The sequence below is a fragment of the Naegleria fowleri genome (genome assembly GCF_008403515.1).
Source record: "Naegleria fowleri strain ATCC 30894 chromosome Unknown tig63, whole genome shotgun sequence".
NCBI lineage: Eukaryota > Heterolobosea > Eutetramitea > Acrasida > Naegleriidae > Naegleria > Naegleria fowleri.
The window spans coordinates 109,539-125,888 of record NW_025407995.1 but is presented as its reverse complement, the minus strand read 5'-3'; the positions used below and the strand labels follow the sequence as shown (position 1 = coordinate 125,888).

The window sequence follows — 16,350 nt, the reverse complement described above, 5'->3', positions numbered from 1 at the left end:
TGTTTGGTGGAGCACCACCAACTCGGTAAACCAAGAGAGGAATTCTTCATGAAAGGTTGTCTGAATTGCTTAATAAGTATTCACTCTTGCCCAAAACCACTCGGAAATTGAGGTCCCTTCAATCTCCACTTGGAAAATTACATTCCAAAAGAAGCCGCATGTCCAAGAGGAGCACCAACCGATCGAAACATTCGAAGCATCAGAAAGCTCGATATTTAGGGAGGAAAATTTTTCAGTTCAGATCTGAGGGATTAAGGGACTTTGCGCACACCAAACGTTTAATTCGGCGAAACATGAAACAACAACCATTTCGAGGTACACTCCATTTAAAAAATATTAGCCGAGTCTAAGGTTTTCAAAAGGCAATCGATCAAGGCTAGATCGTGGTGATGATTCTTTTGAAGTTTGCTGACTAGTCGTGTGTTGAGTCATTATTCTCATTCTTCCTTTATTCATTGTTATTATTGTTATTCACCTTTATTCATTGTTATTATTATTACCAAGTCTCTGAATATTCCTTTATTCATTGTGATTGTTATTATTACCAATATTAAGTTTAACTATTACAAGAATATATTCCATGACAGAGCCAGAAGATCATAATCATCATCATTCTTCAGGAGCTTCTCTTGCCAATCATGAAAAGTCTGTTTTTTCTACCATCACTCACTCCCAACATCATCATGTCCCAACAACGAGAAAGATCAATCCATCTTCATTCTCATTATCAGGCTCCTTAACCGCTGCCCATCCGAAAGCTAATGTCTATAAGAAAAGATTTGCAAGTAATGCCGTCGTTCCCATAACAAGTGATTCATCATTTGAAGGGGCCGCACACGACCATTCCAATCCATTCAAAGAGGGAAATGCTGGAAATGAAGCGGCAACTACGACGTTGCAACAGCACTCGTTTTTGGAGGAAAAGACGCAACAATTTTTCATGTTCATCAATGCCTTAAAATTGGAGCGGTCGATTCATCCTTTGTTGTGTTTGAGTATTCACTTGATGATGATTTATCAAACACTTTCATTGGGAGTTTCTATTGATTATGGATGGGGAGAATATGGAAGAAATATCATTCATGCTCTGGTTACTCCGAGAACGTTTGGATTTCAATTTTTACCGTATTATGGATTTGTTGCATTGTTTGCGATCATGTGTCTTGTTGAATGCTTGGGAGTGATTATCATTTTCTTTACATATCGATCTTTAATTTATGGAAGCAAATATTGGAAGAAAATTCGAACAGCTGGTAGAAGTGTCTTTGCAATCATGACATTTCTTTCATTACCAATGGTAAGTCTTGTGGCGTTAGCGTGATTATGCATGTTCAAAAATTTGTTGTTGAATGGAACTTGATTTGCTGAACTGTGAAATTGAATGATGAAATCTCCTGTGCGAACACAACATGCTTGTTTTGATCTGTGAAATTTCGTCCTGATGCGATGGAATGCAACTATATTATTCAAGACATTTGCGTTAATGCAAGGTTTTTGGGACTGTGATTATTCCAAAACCGTTGAACTTCAGAAAGGTGTCCAAACATTTGTACTTTCACATTTTCCAACAGAAGCATGTTGGGGAACCATGAATGCTATTTTTTCTATCTTGTCTCTTGTGTTGGTGTTCATTCAAGTTTTAATCACAATGGGAACCGTGTTGATTTTTTGCGACACTTTCATGACATCAAAAGCGAAATTCTTATTGTTTGATCCATTTCTCATTTCTTATGTGATTGGTTCGAATCAGATCTATTTGATCATCTCCATTGCAACACCCAAATTTGTTAGCTTTTTAAGACCCATTTATTACGCCATATTTTCATTTGGATTCATTATTCTGTTATTTTGGAATTTACCATTTGTGAAAAGAAGAGCCAATTCTGTGTATGGAGGTGTTGGCTTTGCGAGAGTTGGGATCGCTGTGGCCTCACTAATTGCTTCATTGGTAAATCTTAAAGATGAATGGGACATTGGCCTTGGTCTCGCATTTGGCCCTCCAGTATTGGCTTTAATAGGTTTTCTCATTGGATTTTTTGTCACCGATTTCTATACGAAACATCTTTTCAAAAGAGGTCTCGAAATTGTGAAGCGTGCACTCACGCACGACGAATCCATCCATTACCAAGAATTGAAATATGTGTGTGCATTTCTTCAATTCTCCATGAAGGGCACAGATGAAAACAAACGATTGATGTCAGACTTTATAGAACTAGCCCAATATTCAGATCGACTGAATGCTCACATGTTGGTCCTTTTTGCACTTTTTCTGAAGGATATTTCTCGTCCTGCTCATTTCTTCGCCTCTCTGCAACTACTGAGACGAGCCGAAAATCAATCCTCCAGCGTATTCATGAAATACAACATTTTCATACGAATGAGAGAATGTGAAAAAAGTTTATCGAATGGACGCTCAAACAGTGCTTCAGAAATTATTCTTGAGGGAGTTCGACTCAAGATGCAAAAACTAAGATATTTGATCATTCAATTTTGGAAGAATTTACTCGCATCCAAGGATGTCAACGACGTGGTTCAAGACATTCAATCTCTCTCATCAGATTGTGATATTGCATTCAACAATCTTATTTTAGAGCAAGAAGACGATCCATTCTTTCAAAAACTATATACTGAATATCAGGAAGAATTTAGTTTCAATATAATCAGTAATATTTTCGGAACAAAGGATGTTCAAAATGGTGCCAAGGAATATGAAAGTAATTTATTGGATGTTCCAAACTTGGACGATAATTTTGAATCAGCATCCCAAATCGAAGACGAAACCGTCGACAAACAACAAGAAATTGTTTCAAATGCCATCAACAAACAAGAGGTGAATCGTATCCTGTTTTACGTGCTCGTATCCTTTGGAGTGGTATCCGCTGCATTTGTTATTGTTCTAATGTCAATCACACTTCCTCTTTTAACTTACTACACAGATTTAGAATTAATGGGAGCCAGCGCACCACTTCCATCATTACCTTACTCGACAATTGTTAATATTGAAAGTAGAAACTTCAAACTTTCAAACGCATCTGATTCAGAGACATATTCCTCTCTCGATTTTGGAATTGCTCAAATTGAGAATATTGAGTTGATATTTGACCATGGTGTCTCTGATGAAGAAGTTGTGATCCTTTTTAATAGCAATGACAAGAAGTTTGTGGTAAGTACATCCATATGAATCATTTGAGAAAATGGTTCTGATTATTGATGCATCTAGTTTGATGAGAGTACACAGTTAATGCAAAATAGTTCCAATTCATGGCTTGTTAAAAAGATGAAACAAATTATTTATACAAGAATCAATAACTTCTCATTACTAGCCCCAACAGACAATTATTTTGAATTTTTGAAGGCTAATGTTGAATTTTTCACTCACTGCTTTCTTTCATTCTTTTCTGACAGTAACACCATCCAAACCACAAAAAACGAGCAATCTCAGATCTCATTCGTCATTGTGAGTGCAGCAATTTTTTGTGTCTATATTGTCTATGTGATTACATTTTTCATTTTTGCATTCATTTTCATTCGACAACGCAAGCTCATCATACAACTATTTAAAAGGATTCCCAAGGATGAAATGAAACAGATTATATCCAATCTAGAAAAGCAATCTATTACAAAGTGTGTGAGTCATGACAAACTTACATCAGCTTCTCGTTCATTCATTGTTGTGGCTATCATTTCTTTTCTAGCGACATGTTGTGCATTATCATTGACAATGGTGGATGGTATTTATGGATTCAAATCTTACTATGTTGGCTTACAAAAATTGCAACTTGCTACAAAAACAATGCTATTATCTCAAGCTCTGAGATATCAATTATGGAACCAGTTACAACTTGAAAAAAATTTCACACAAGGAGAAGATTCATATGACTCTGTAGTTTCCACATTGGGTGAATTTGATCGTGTTTGGAGTTCATTTCGATATGGATCGGCCTTAGATGGTTATCAAAGCATGATAGATTATTCATCAACCATGAAAGATTTAATTTTAAAAAAGAATAACATAAGTTGTGATGAATATAGTTGCCTTTCCATCGACGACCAAGTTGCAAAATTCAGATCTAACATTCTTCTGTACAAGGATGTATCACATCAAAATATCACTCTCTCTAACATTGATTATTACACTTTTTTGAGACAAGATAGTTTTGAGCTTGTCATGAGTATCAGTAATATCACTCAATTATTAATCCTTAGTATTGAATCCAGCCGTTCTTTGATGACTATTATTGTGGTTGTCGTTTGCTGCCCAACGCTAATTATTGCTTCATTTGTCATATTTACAAATGTTTCAACAATGCAAGAAGAAAACTTTAGATTGAGAAAACTCTTCAATTATGTTCAATGGGAATGTTTGGACGCTGATGAAGATATTCGAAATTACATTTTCTTTTATTTCTTATCTTCAGGAGGAGGAAGAGCAAAAGTTAAACAAAAGATATCGAAAGAGAGAGCAGTTCTTGAGGCAGCAGTGACGTGTGCAGCAATTTGCAGTGCTGGTGGAACCATTGATATTTTCAACTCGTCATCTGAAAAATTGTTTGGATATCGGTAAGTATATTGGACATGCCATTCAATACTTTCTAGACATTGAAATTGTTCAACAAACCAATCACAACAATTTGGAAATTTAATCAAAGTGGAGATCAAATTATTGGGTTTCACTTGTCAAAATTATTTGATAGAGAATCTGGATCACAACTTGAACCTATATTAGCCAAGGTAAGAGCGAAGGTGAAATTTTGATCATTTGCTTATTTCAATGTATTTCTGCAATAATGATGATAATTTAATAGATGGCATTTAGCAATGTCAGTTATGCAGAAACTATTGAACTCACTGGTCAGAGGAAGAACCAAAGTACATTTCCTCTTGAACTAAGGATTTCTGTGGGAGTTTTGGATGGAAGAAATATTATTTCGTGTTATATGAGAGATATTACTGAATACAAGAAACAAACAAAAGAATTGGCTGAAGAAAAAAAAGAAAAGGTAAGTCATCATCATGAATTGTAGAACAATGACAAAAATTGATCATTTCATATTATGATTTTTTTCGAATTTGATTCTGAAATATTATTTGACACAAAATCGCATGACATTATTTTTTATGAACAACGGGTGACAACAACACTTAAAGTGAATCTCTTCTGATGAATATTATGCCTGAAAGCATAGCTCAACGATTAATTGCTGGAGAAACATTTATTTCAGACAAGTACGAGGAGGTGACATGTTTTTTCAGTGATTTATACGGATTGTTGGATTTAAATCTTTCTGCATTTGAATTGGTTCAAACCTTAAATTTGATAATTCACCAATTTGATGATTTGACCTTGACATTAAATTTAGAGAAAATCAAAACAATTGGATCAAAATATTTCTGTTGTGGAGGTTTGAAACAAGATTCAGCGGCAGAATTACCTCACTGGGAACGAATGTTTGATTTTTCGATTCAATTATTTGACATTGTTGAGTCGTTCCGTGAAGAGAATGGTCTCAATATTGGATTGAAAGTTGGTATGCATGTTGGACCAGTGGTGGCAGGAATTTGCGGAACTTTGAAATATGCATTTGATGTAAGTTTTTTTTCTTGATGATTTGGTTTTCATCGAGGTTGTCATGAAACCAATTAATTTTCAAAGATTTGGGGAGATACTGTGAATACCGCCAGTAGAATGGAGAGCACATGTCCAAAAGGTCACATTCAAGTCACATCCATCTGTTATCAAAAATTGAAAGACAAGTATAAATTTTCCGAACAAAGTGTTGAAGTTAAAGGAAAAGGTTTAATGCAGACCTTTCTTTTCAAACCAGAGAGAAATTCATCCAATGGAGTACTACTTCTTAATACCGAACCCATTAGCTCTAGCGACAGTCTTGGTTCTAAACCAAGTTTGAAAGCACTGTTAGTTGGTTCCCCTTTAAGAAATGCCATTCAAGACCTTCTTGTCTCAAATAGTAATGAGGAAGGAACTCATCAAGATTAATGAGATTTATTAAAGATTGTTAATATTGACTGACGACAAATTTGTCATTAAGAGACTCACAAATAGACAGTTTGTGAGAGAAACAACAAACACTTTGTATAAACACTTCAATGCGCTCCCTGTTTTTTATTTTGAAAGATCATCTTGATAGCTGGATTGATGACTATCCACCTTGGAAGTAGAGAGTCGTGGCTTGTCACTCACTGGACCCACATCTCCAACACTGCGATAGACATGTGTGCGAAGGCGTTCCTTAATGTCATGGTCACCCTCTGGACTGGTGTAATTGTCTTGTCCTCCTCCATAAATATAGTCTGCTCTATTACCATGGTGTGCTGTGTTGGTGGTGTCAAGTTGATCGACAAATTTTGAAGCGTCAGTCATGCCCTTCACTTTGAAAGGGTGTTGATCAAGGTCCCTGCCCTTTCGAACATCCTCTTCTTTTTCTTCCGAAGAATAGTGTAGTGGATCAGTCCAATCAGACATTGCAGTATAATGAAATTTCAAGGTGCGTATACGAGGAGGTTGCTTTGGTTATTTTTCAAATTGTTTTTATTCCAATTCATGGACCATTCTGCTCATAAAGGAATCTTTCTAAATTGGTCCTCCTCAATGAGTAAACAGCAACATTACTCGTTTTCCACATAGTTTAAAAGATTGACTTGGTAGGGTATGAGTTATCAAAAAAACTAAAAGACTGCAAAAAAATAAATGAATTATCAAAATGACAATTAGCAAAGTTGTTTAATAGTATGTATCATACATTGAGGCTGAACTAAATCGCTCTCTCTCAACATGTATGGTCATACAATCTTTCTGAATAGATACAATCCATTGTGGTTGTTTCTGTCACAATGACAATGGTATTCTTTTTGTAGTTGTGATTCATGGTCTTGTATGATTGCTTCAACGCATTTGCCACTTGTTTGTTCGGAACAAAGATATGCAAAATATGTTTTTCCCAATTGTCTTGTTTTTGCACATTCTGATTGGCCCAACTGATACCACTCAACTTTTTCTTCAACAAGTTCATGCCATCTTCAACGGTGAAATCGGCAAACATGCCATTGTCTTGCTCGGTGGGTCTCTTGTACTTGAAGGCACGTGTGACAGAGATGCCAACCTTCTTGTTGTCAATCATCATCAAAAAGTCGGTCTTTTTGCTTCCGTCATGAATGTATGCAATTTCCATCTCTGTCTTGATCAATCTTGCATCAAACAAACGAGTCATAATTTCACAAGACATGACTTCAGAGAAAACAGAACATCCACCAGCATTTTCCTCTTCACACACTCGTCTTGAACCAACTCCAATTTGTTTAGTTATCAGTTCAAACATTTGCTTATTGAACTTGACATCCATATTGTAGTGAGCTGCCTTTTTCTGATCTGTTGGATACACTCGATGTGTCATGAAGGCTGGTTTAAATGTACAATTCAAGGCCTGATAGAATTTGTGATAAAAATTCATGTAATTGGTTTCCATAATAAAGTCTTCTCTCACATTGATAATGTTGTGGTTTCTCTTGTGAGGATTGGATATGATGGTTGACTTGGTGGTTCTTGGTGGCTGCTCTTCTTCAATCTTTTGCCGCGGCCCACCCTGATACTGTTCAGTCCTGCAAAAGACACGACGACCATAATGAGGACAATAAAAGGCTTGTACTGTCTGTGGTTGAGGTGGTGTCGGAGGAGGAATAGGAGGAACTTGGCACTCTCGAAAGATGCGTTTGTTTTTGTTTTTGGGTTTGTTGGCCAACACCACAACTGGAACGGTACTGCTGGGTACCACAAAGAAGATGACACTCTTGTTGAGGATGAGTGGTTTGTTGAGTGCCTCCTTGATGATGATGATGAGGCTTCATGAAGAAGGCTCTTCTCTCCTTAGGATGGACTTGCGGAAAATCCTCATATTCCTGAGGATGATCAATGTTTGGGTGTCCGACATGTTGAGATTCAATCATTCTTTGATGATCGTGAATGAATGGCATGTGTTGTTGATGTTGTTGTGGTTGGTCTTGTTGTTGATATTGGAACATTTCTCTATGAGTGTAGGTAAAGGTAGGGTGAGAATGGTGTGTAGTTACAATCATGATTCTTGAATTTCTGTTGAGTTTTAAAAGAGAGAGCTCTCTTCTGTGGGGAAAATTATTAGAGATGATGATGTTGAGATTAATTTTTGTTGTTGGTTTTTTGATTTTGCAGATCTATTTTTATCATTAAGGCAGTGAAAGTCATTCGAGAAAGATCGTGAACCATTTTCCATCGAAATCCTGAACTTGATCTTTTTAAATTTCCTTATCGACATTGGAAAAAATGTAAACGTTGGCTTGAAATGTTAAGATTGAATTTATTTGTCACACCTTAACAAGTTGAAGTTACTTAATTACAATCATGCACAAAGTAGTTTCACAATATTCTCCATAATGTAAATGTTCTCTGACATGAATACATGAATACTTCCTCATGGATATTGAATGCTTTTCCATCTGTTCTTTCTCATATTAATATGAGACCACAAGAATCTCCTCTTTGGAGTTTAATAGACCCACAACAATTCACTCATTCACACATACAAGTTTTGAGGTAATGACTCCATGCATGCATTATTTCTCAATTGATAAATCTCTTCACGATGATTTCGATGCCACTTTTTATGATTCTTTGCATTCTTTGCATTCGGAAACTCCATAAATTCCTTGTATGATTTTAGCTTCCAATAAGCATCACGTTGTCGAGTCCATCCATCTTCGAAAAGGAAGAATTTCTTTTCTGCAGTTTTTACATCTGAGGTGACCGAATTGATGGAGTGGTTATTCATCTTTTCGAATTGTCTTCGACGTTTCACTTTTCCTGACAAAGTTGTGGTTTTGTGAGTTGTTGTTGTCTTAGATTGGTTGTTTGTATCCACAATGGAATTCTGAGTCATGGATTTTACCTTTCCAGCACGAAGACCCCGTCGTCTGATTTTGCATCTTTTGCTGTGACCAAACAATTGTTGAAAAATTGTTTTTTTTGATTTTGAGGTTCAAAGTTCAAAAGTGTATTAAGCTATTTTTAAAAAAAATATTGAACTTGAATGAACGCTTCTGGATTGATAGAGATTTTTGTGAAAGTGAGTCATAATGGTGGCTCTTCCAATTAAAGAACACTCTCGTTGAAGGTTGAGCCCAAAGATACTGTTGAACATGTTTAAATGAAAATACAAGACCTGATAAATGTTCATTCAAATGAGCAGCTATTATTCTCTTGTGGTAAGCTTTTGCAAGAGCCTGGAAGAACCATTTCGGAGCTTGATATTCGTCATGAACAAGTGATTATTATGACAAAAAGAAGAAGATGATGATGATGGCACGTCTTTGTACAATTGAATCCTCCTTGGATTGCACAAAAATACTGAACTTATTTCAGAAGATACTCTTGAAAGGTTGAAAAAGAAAATTCAAGACAAATTTGTCTTTTGTGGCATGGTATTGAAAGAGACTGAGAAAACCATGTCGGAGCTTGATATTCACTATGACAGAGTGCTTTATTTAGTCAAAAAAAGAGTATTTTGAAGTCTGTGATAATGGTGATTGTGTTGTTTAGCCAACTGATCGGCCATTCCGTTCATGAAAGTTCACTGCACTAAAGTTCATCAGAAAAAAATTCATGTGTTTATTAATGAATAATAAACGGTTTATGAATACTCAAAGAAAACTCCCAACATGCAACTCTTTATCAAAACACTTCACGGAAAGGCTTGCACAGTGAATGTACGATCGAACAATTGAAATTGAAATTGCATGATCAGGAAGGTATTCCATCAGATCAACGGACACTCATATTTGCTGGAAAAGTGATGGACCGTATGGGACACACGATATCGGAGTGTAATATTCAACAAGAATCAACAATACATTTGGTGATTGGAAATAGAAATGGATAAATTAAATTGGTGCAGAATTCTTTTTCAAGTGATTCTTGAATTATTAAGAAAATGTTTGATTTTAGATGAACTCTAATCTTGTATGATTGACTTTTTGAAAACATACCTTGCGGATACATGTTCATTCCAAGTCCTTTCAAAAACATTTGCATCTTTTCCGTATCTGTATTGGAATACATGAAAGTAGTGTAGTAGTGACATTCTCCAGAAATTGGAGAAAGATTGAATCAACACAAAAAAATGAAGAATGACACAACAAGTAAACACACACATCAACATTCCAATAATGAACCCAGTCCAACTGTTGTCATTTCATCATCATCTTCGACAAAATCAAATTCATTAGTGATTCCATCATCGACACAACAGGGGTCCTCTTCGTTGGCCTTTCTTGTGGATAACAACAACAGCACCACCACAAACGGTATCAAAATCAATTCCAATCCGCAATCACTTTCACAACAACCACACAACAATCATAACAATAATGGAAACCACAGAAACAACAACAATTCAACTGCCAACACCAGTACCGTTGGATCACAAACAACAACAATAACAAACGTCACTCCTCTCAAACGTGAGCTCTCGCATCGATTGTTACCTCTTCCAACACCACCCAACCTCCAAAAGCAGCAACAACATTCTCATCAACCACAGGCTTCCTCATCATCGAGTTGTACCCGTGCAACAACAACAACAACATCGTTTTACTCCGATGATGATGAAACCATCACTCACCATCCTCACTCCGATTCCGAAGATCAAGTCATGATGAGAAAGGCACATTCTGCCCGAAATTCCTCAGCATCATCATCAGTGATTGGTACACCAAGCGCTTCTACAACTTCCAATTCGTTCCTTCATCCAATTTCGCACCACCACGAAGAACAACAACATCACGAGTGCTCAAAAAAAGAAAATCCGTTACAACGAGCCTCTTTTTCTGGTGCGAGTTCTTCTTCTCATCCTGCTACGACGACGATAACGAATTCATCCACGCAAAGTAAATTTGAACAACATCATAATCCCATTGGAAGTGCTGTTGCATCGGGAGTTCATAAGAGTATAAAAAGTATTGGAGAGGCTTTACAGGCCTATCGTTTTGAAATTGTAAAAGTAGAGAATATCGGAAAAAAGTTGTTACATCTTCGGAATCATCATCCTACCCATCCTAAGGAAAATACATCAAGTCATACAATAATGATGAATAATAGTATCACTGCTACAACGGCAACTCAGTCTGCAACCAATCACTCTGGAATGAGTGAAAATGTAAATAATATTAATAGTAATAATAGTAATAGTAATTCAAGTGAGAAGATGGCAACAACAACAACAACACCGAGCACTGCCGAGATCATTTCCATCAAAATTGAGCCTCACGATCATCATCAGCAGTCATCATCAGCTGTACCATCATCCTCCTCTTCCCAGCCACCACAAGGTTCATCACCTTCTTCTCAACAACAGCCATCAACTACTTTCACTACAAATTTGACCACAGCCACCACAACAAACTCGACCACAAATAGCAAAGAACCGCATTCATCACAACAGCAATCGCCTCCCACTCTCACCTCCCCCTCTCCTCGTATCACGAGAAAACATGCTTCTATGAGGGATGATATTGTTTCAGCGTTTGTCAAAGGCCCTCATTCCGAAGATTTTGATTTAGCTCAATTTTCTTCCATTGTCAACAATGATCCACATGTCACTTCACAAGCACTGTCAACCACTTCCGCAACCACTCCACGATCATTGTCTTTTGTTTCAGCTTCTCAACCATTTCTTCCCCCTCCACACAACAACAACAACCATCATCATGAAATCAAATATTCTCTGCTCATGACAAAGAGTGAAAGTCTTTGTATGGATTGTAAAAATATTAGTTGCAGATGTTTATTGATTAGTGTGCCAACAACATGCACTCCAAGCCAAGAACAAGATGAACAAAATACCATGATTTCATTCGAAATGGTGGGAACTGTTTTGTTGACCACGAGTCGAATTTTGTTCCTCATTGATGAGGACTCTGCAGCCATAGAAGCCTCTTCACCAGAATCACAGCAATTACAAAAGATCATTGAAGTTATGTTGTCCAATGTTGAATACATTGAAAAGAACACTGAAAAAGAGAGATCCATGTGTGTGATTGAAAAATCCTCAATGAATCCACGAGAAGGCGACATTGATCCTCCACCCATTAAATTCATCAAAAAGTATGAATTTTTTGGATTTGAAAGCCACACAACCTTCCAGCGAGCTTTTAAAACATTTAATGATATGCTCAATGTTATTCGAACGATGGAGCATCATTCAGAAACAAGTGTTGAAGGCAATAATTCTGATTCAGTAATAACTGGGAAAATGATCCCGTCATCGAATAGTACTGTTCTGAACAACGCTGAAAAGAAGGACACTGGCACATCCAAACGAGAACGACTCACTCGAAAGCGAGTTTCTGTATCCAACACTTTCCATGACCTTCCCTCAAATTATTCCATCGGTAGTAATGTCAGAAAATTCTTGAGTCCTCTCGAAGAAGCTCTTACCAACAATTTTTCCATGGTTGATAGAAAACTTTTAACACCACCTTCCAAAAAGAATTTTGTCATGGCTGAGACCAAACACAGACGCTCACTGTCGTTGAGTTCTCCAGTGGTCTATGAAGGTGGTTCAAAATCAGGAGCAACCTCCAACAAACCTGGTAGTTCTGCAATTTCAGAGTCAGGTGATGACGAAAAGAGAACAGTCATCTCAGAGGGAGCAATCAGCGTAGGTGGAGGCGCAGAATCATCGGCAGATGAGGCCGAATCGAAACGAAGATCTAAAAAACGAGAAAAGAGACAATCCTTTGCAATTCCTACTCTGGTTGTCGATCCTCCTTCACAAGAATTCGATGAACAATTCGATGGTATGGTTGACGAAATTGCTCACTTTGCCGATGATATTCCTCCCATTGAACTCAATGACATTTTTGCAGTGGCAGACCAAAAGTCCTCCTCGCAAGTCAAAATGAAAGAAGTGACAAGCAGAAAATTTGTGGGAATATCAGCAGAAGAGCTCTTCCAAGCATGTTTTTCGAACGCTTCTACATTTCTTGTTAGAGTGCACGAAAAATTAGGAGACACTGGAATTGAACTCTACGATTGGGTAGACTTCCAATATGGAACACCAACAGTGAGAGGTATTACTTACAAAATTGGAGGATCCACACCTAATCATTTCAGCTCCTTTACACAGACAGCAATTCGAGTTTTGGAAACTCAGAGAGTTGTCCTTGCAAAGACTGCCTCCAAAGACAAACCCATGTCGTACTTTATCTTATTTACATCGGCAGCAACACAAGATATGGCCAACAATCAAATGTTCCAATTCGATGTAAAATACATTGTGAAAGATACAAAACCACTTAATTTATTAATGAACAAGGAGTGTGAAATTGAGATTTGTGCAGGTACACAATGCAAGGGAGGAAGCATATTTTGGAGAAGCAAATCCACAGAATCTAGTGTCATGAAAGCCATCAAAAATCGTCTCTTATCCGAGTTGGATATGATGAATGAGACGGTCGAAGCAGTTGTAAATACAAAGAAAAATGCTGCGTCAGAGCAACGCTTGAAATCTTGGGAAGCTTCCGTGATGTCAACCATTTCATCCTTAGATGGTGGTTTTCCAAAGGAAATGCCAGCCTTAAACAACTTGTTGCCACCTCCCTTGTGTGTAGAATCTTCTCCGCCTCCTTCACCTCGTGGCGACAGAGATGGAGACTTATCAGAGAGCTTGGCAACAAATGAAGATGAAGATGAATTAACTTGTGGATCAACCATTTCAGCAGTTGCCAATACACCTCACAGTGAATACAGTGGTGGAGAAAATGAAGCATCACAGAGAAGAGTGAAAGTGGTTGGATTTTCATCGACCTCACACCTCACCGTGTTGCCGCCATCACGCATTAGTGTCCCAAGCCCAACCACACCCACACTATTTCCTGGCAACACTAATAATGAGCCATCCAGTTTGGGACGTATTCGAAAAATTGGCTTGCTAGATTCCTCTCCAACATTTGCCAACAATTTTGTTGTACCCACAGTTTCCATGGAAACACAAAGCAGCGTTGAGGGGGCGTCAGGCGAGTCAAGCGCCAATGCTTCAAAGCAAGCTCAACCCAATGAGACGTCGACGACTGCCTCAATTGATGCTTCTGTTACAAATGCTGTTGCATCGACGAGTATGGAAATGCATTCATCTCTTACCATTACAGATATGAGACCAGATCAAATCAAACAACTCGATCCAATTTTATTATTATGTTGGGAATTATTGGTCAATGTATTTAAACCTGTGATGAAATTCCTTTCGATAGGGTTTAATTATGCAGTGAATTATGTGTTGGAACCAGTTTTAACATTTTCATGGAATTTCAAAGATGTTGTTTCAGGAGTCATTGTTGTTTTGTTGGTACTTGTGTTCATGTATGGAAATTATTCAATGACCAACAGAGTTAACAATTTAGCTATTGAAACAGTACATATTCACACCGAATTGAAGAACAAATACATTCTTGCTAGGAATATGATTCATCGAATTCAAGATTCAAGCCACATGAACTCGACACAATTGCAATCAAGTTTACGCGACATTATGAAAGACTATCTAGTTGAGCATCGAAAGCTTTCACGTAAGGTGGAGAAGAATGATTTGATGAAATCACTGAAGGACTTTAGGAACAAGCTAAAAGAAGGTTTCAAGCACTGAAAGAAATCTGGCCAAATTTTAAATTTAATAAATACTTAATTTTGTGATGAATGAGATTACACAACACTTCTCTCATTTAAGGCAAACAATTGTAGTGACATGTCTCTCACATCTACCGATTTTCGCGTTTGGACACATGTTTCCTTCGATTTCAGAGCATGAATCGGAGCATGTATTCTGTTGGTGAAGCAAGAATTGCAACGGTTTGAATTGTCACAAAGAATCATCACAATACAAATCGTCAAAAAATATGAACATTAGCAATGGATGAAAAAACACACATCGCCAACTTACGAATAAAGTGGGATATCCCTCAATGAAGGTGGTCGCACTTCCTCCACCATCCAAGTTGATGGCATTCTGAAAACCAAGGAATAATAAAAGATCTGTCATTTCATAAACATTAAGACCTAACTTTTGAGGCTCATATCCATTCACCTGCAATATCATTAAATTTCCGTTAATGTCGTTTCCAATAGCGACACGTGGTGCAGCCAAATCACAAAAACCTTGGCTTGTTTTTTCAATTTTGATCGACTCATTGACAAATGACTTTCCTTCTCGTACGAGCCATAATGCTCCCTGTTGTGAATGTCACATCATTTTGTTCATGTAAAACACCAATTTCACAATAACATGGCACCAATTTTTCAACAATATGGTGGAGAACCATTATAGTTTCGTCAATCAATGAGGTCTTTTGTCCACACAAATACACCTACCTGAACCAATTGAGTTGGGTTCAATTTTGCAAGATCAGTCTCATTCAAATATCCATACAAATATTGAGGGTGATTTGCATTGTCGATAAATCCAAATACAGCATTGTGTCCAGAAGCAGAATTTAACAGCTTTCCATTCGAAATCACTCGTCCAATACAATAGCCATGAGGTACATCAAAAAATCCTGCATTTGTTGCCACAAGACAATCGTTCTGCTTGGCCGTTGTACTTGTTCTTTCTTTACATGGATCAGTGTCAGGCGATGGTGATTTGAACAAATTGAATGTTCCATACTCTTTGTGATGATGATGAATCGTGCTAGTCATCGTTGGATTAGTAGAAGTACTTGGCTGACAACATCTTCCATAGGGCGCAATGATTTGAAAGTGACCACGATTCACCACTTTGACACGTAATAAATTTCCACTCACTTTCTGATTCTTGATGAAAGGAAACGACTCATTCTTCAATTCATAATGTGAATACGAGAGAGGAGTATTTGGTTGAGAATAAACCGAAGATACCAACAAGTAATTACTGTTTACATCTTGGACACTTATGGAGCTAGGAGAGTAGTGATGATTGAGTGCCTCGGGAATACTCCACTCAAATCCGTAGGGATGGCTCGAGTGATCCAGTGTACTAGTTGGAATATCATCATTCTTCTTCATGAAAAACGGAGCAGAACCATTCACTGAATAACAGGAGAAGAAGAAAATGGCTCCAATCACGTGCAACAACCAACAATAATAATTCAAGAAATTGGATTTCATGATCATTTTTTTCTTTCATTGTTCCACTCATGAAAGGTCATGTCCGGACAAGGCTCATCAAAAGACTAATTACTTTCCATTGTCGTTCTTTCTCTTCTTTTTCAAACAGACGTGAGAGTCTCTCGAGGAGGGATGCATCGCGAAAGGTCTCGTTTTGATTGTCTTGA

The 16,350-nt window shown here is 37.4% G+C and overlaps 7 protein-coding genes across 7 annotated transcripts; 3 read left to right on the top strand and 4 right to left on the bottom strand.

The window, feature by feature from the left end:
- Positions 1-580: 580 nt before the first annotated feature.
- On the top strand, positions 581-5,024 carry FDP41_008683 (uncharacterized protein; the record flags this gene model as incomplete). The annotated part of the gene is made up of 5 exons (XM_044712563.1): positions 581-1,297; positions 1,472-3,163; positions 3,221-4,560; positions 4,650-4,731; positions 4,806-5,024. The coding sequence occupies 5 exons, from the start codon at positions 581-583 to the stop codon at positions 5,022-5,024; spliced, it is 4,050 nt and encodes a 1,349-aa protein (XP_044557732.1).
- Positions 5,025-5,170: 146 nt separating this feature from the next.
- Positions 5,171-5,998, top strand: FDP41_008682 (uncharacterized protein; the record flags this gene model as incomplete). The annotated part of the gene is made up of 2 exons (XM_044712562.1): positions 5,171-5,587; positions 5,654-5,998. The coding sequence occupies 2 exons, from the start codon at positions 5,171-5,173 to the stop codon at positions 5,996-5,998; spliced, it is 762 nt and encodes a 253-aa protein (XP_044557731.1).
- Positions 5,999-6,124: 126 nt separating this feature from the next.
- Positions 6,125-6,484, bottom strand: FDP41_008681 (uncharacterized protein; the record flags this gene model as incomplete). Its single annotated transcript, XM_044712561.1, has 1 exon — positions 6,125-6,484. One exon carries the CDS (start codon positions 6,482-6,484, stop codon positions 6,125-6,127), a length of 360 nt encoding a protein of 119 aa, XP_044557730.1.
- A 304-nt stretch (positions 6,485-6,788) lies between these two features.
- Positions 6,789-8,091, bottom strand: FDP41_008680 (uncharacterized protein; the record flags this gene model as incomplete). The annotated part of the gene is made up of 2 exons (XM_044712560.1): positions 6,789-7,617; positions 7,778-8,091. The coding sequence occupies 2 exons, from the start codon at positions 8,089-8,091 to the stop codon at positions 6,789-6,791; spliced, it is 1,143 nt and encodes a 380-aa protein (XP_044557729.1).
- Positions 8,092-8,564: 473 nt separating this feature from the next.
- On the bottom strand, positions 8,565-8,927 carry FDP41_008679 (uncharacterized protein; the record flags this gene model as incomplete). Its single annotated transcript, XM_044712558.1, has 1 exon — positions 8,565-8,927. One exon carries the CDS (start codon positions 8,925-8,927, stop codon positions 8,565-8,567), a length of 363 nt encoding a protein of 120 aa, XP_044557728.1.
- Positions 8,928-10,166: 1,239 nt separating this feature from the next.
- On the top strand, positions 10,167-14,687 carry FDP41_008678 (uncharacterized protein; the record flags this gene model as incomplete). Its single annotated transcript, XM_044712557.1, has 1 exon — positions 10,167-14,687. One exon carries the CDS (start codon positions 10,167-10,169, stop codon positions 14,685-14,687), a length of 4,521 nt encoding a protein of 1,506 aa, XP_044557727.1.
- A 72-nt stretch (positions 14,688-14,759) lies between these two features.
- Positions 14,760-16,189, bottom strand: FDP41_008677 (uncharacterized protein; the record flags this gene model as incomplete). The annotated part of the gene is made up of 3 exons (XM_044712556.1): positions 14,760-14,864; positions 14,982-15,269; positions 15,410-16,189. 3 exons carry the CDS (start codon positions 16,187-16,189, stop codon positions 14,760-14,762), a joined length of 1,173 nt encoding a protein of 390 aa, XP_044557726.1.
- Positions 16,190-16,350: the final 161 nt, after the last annotated feature.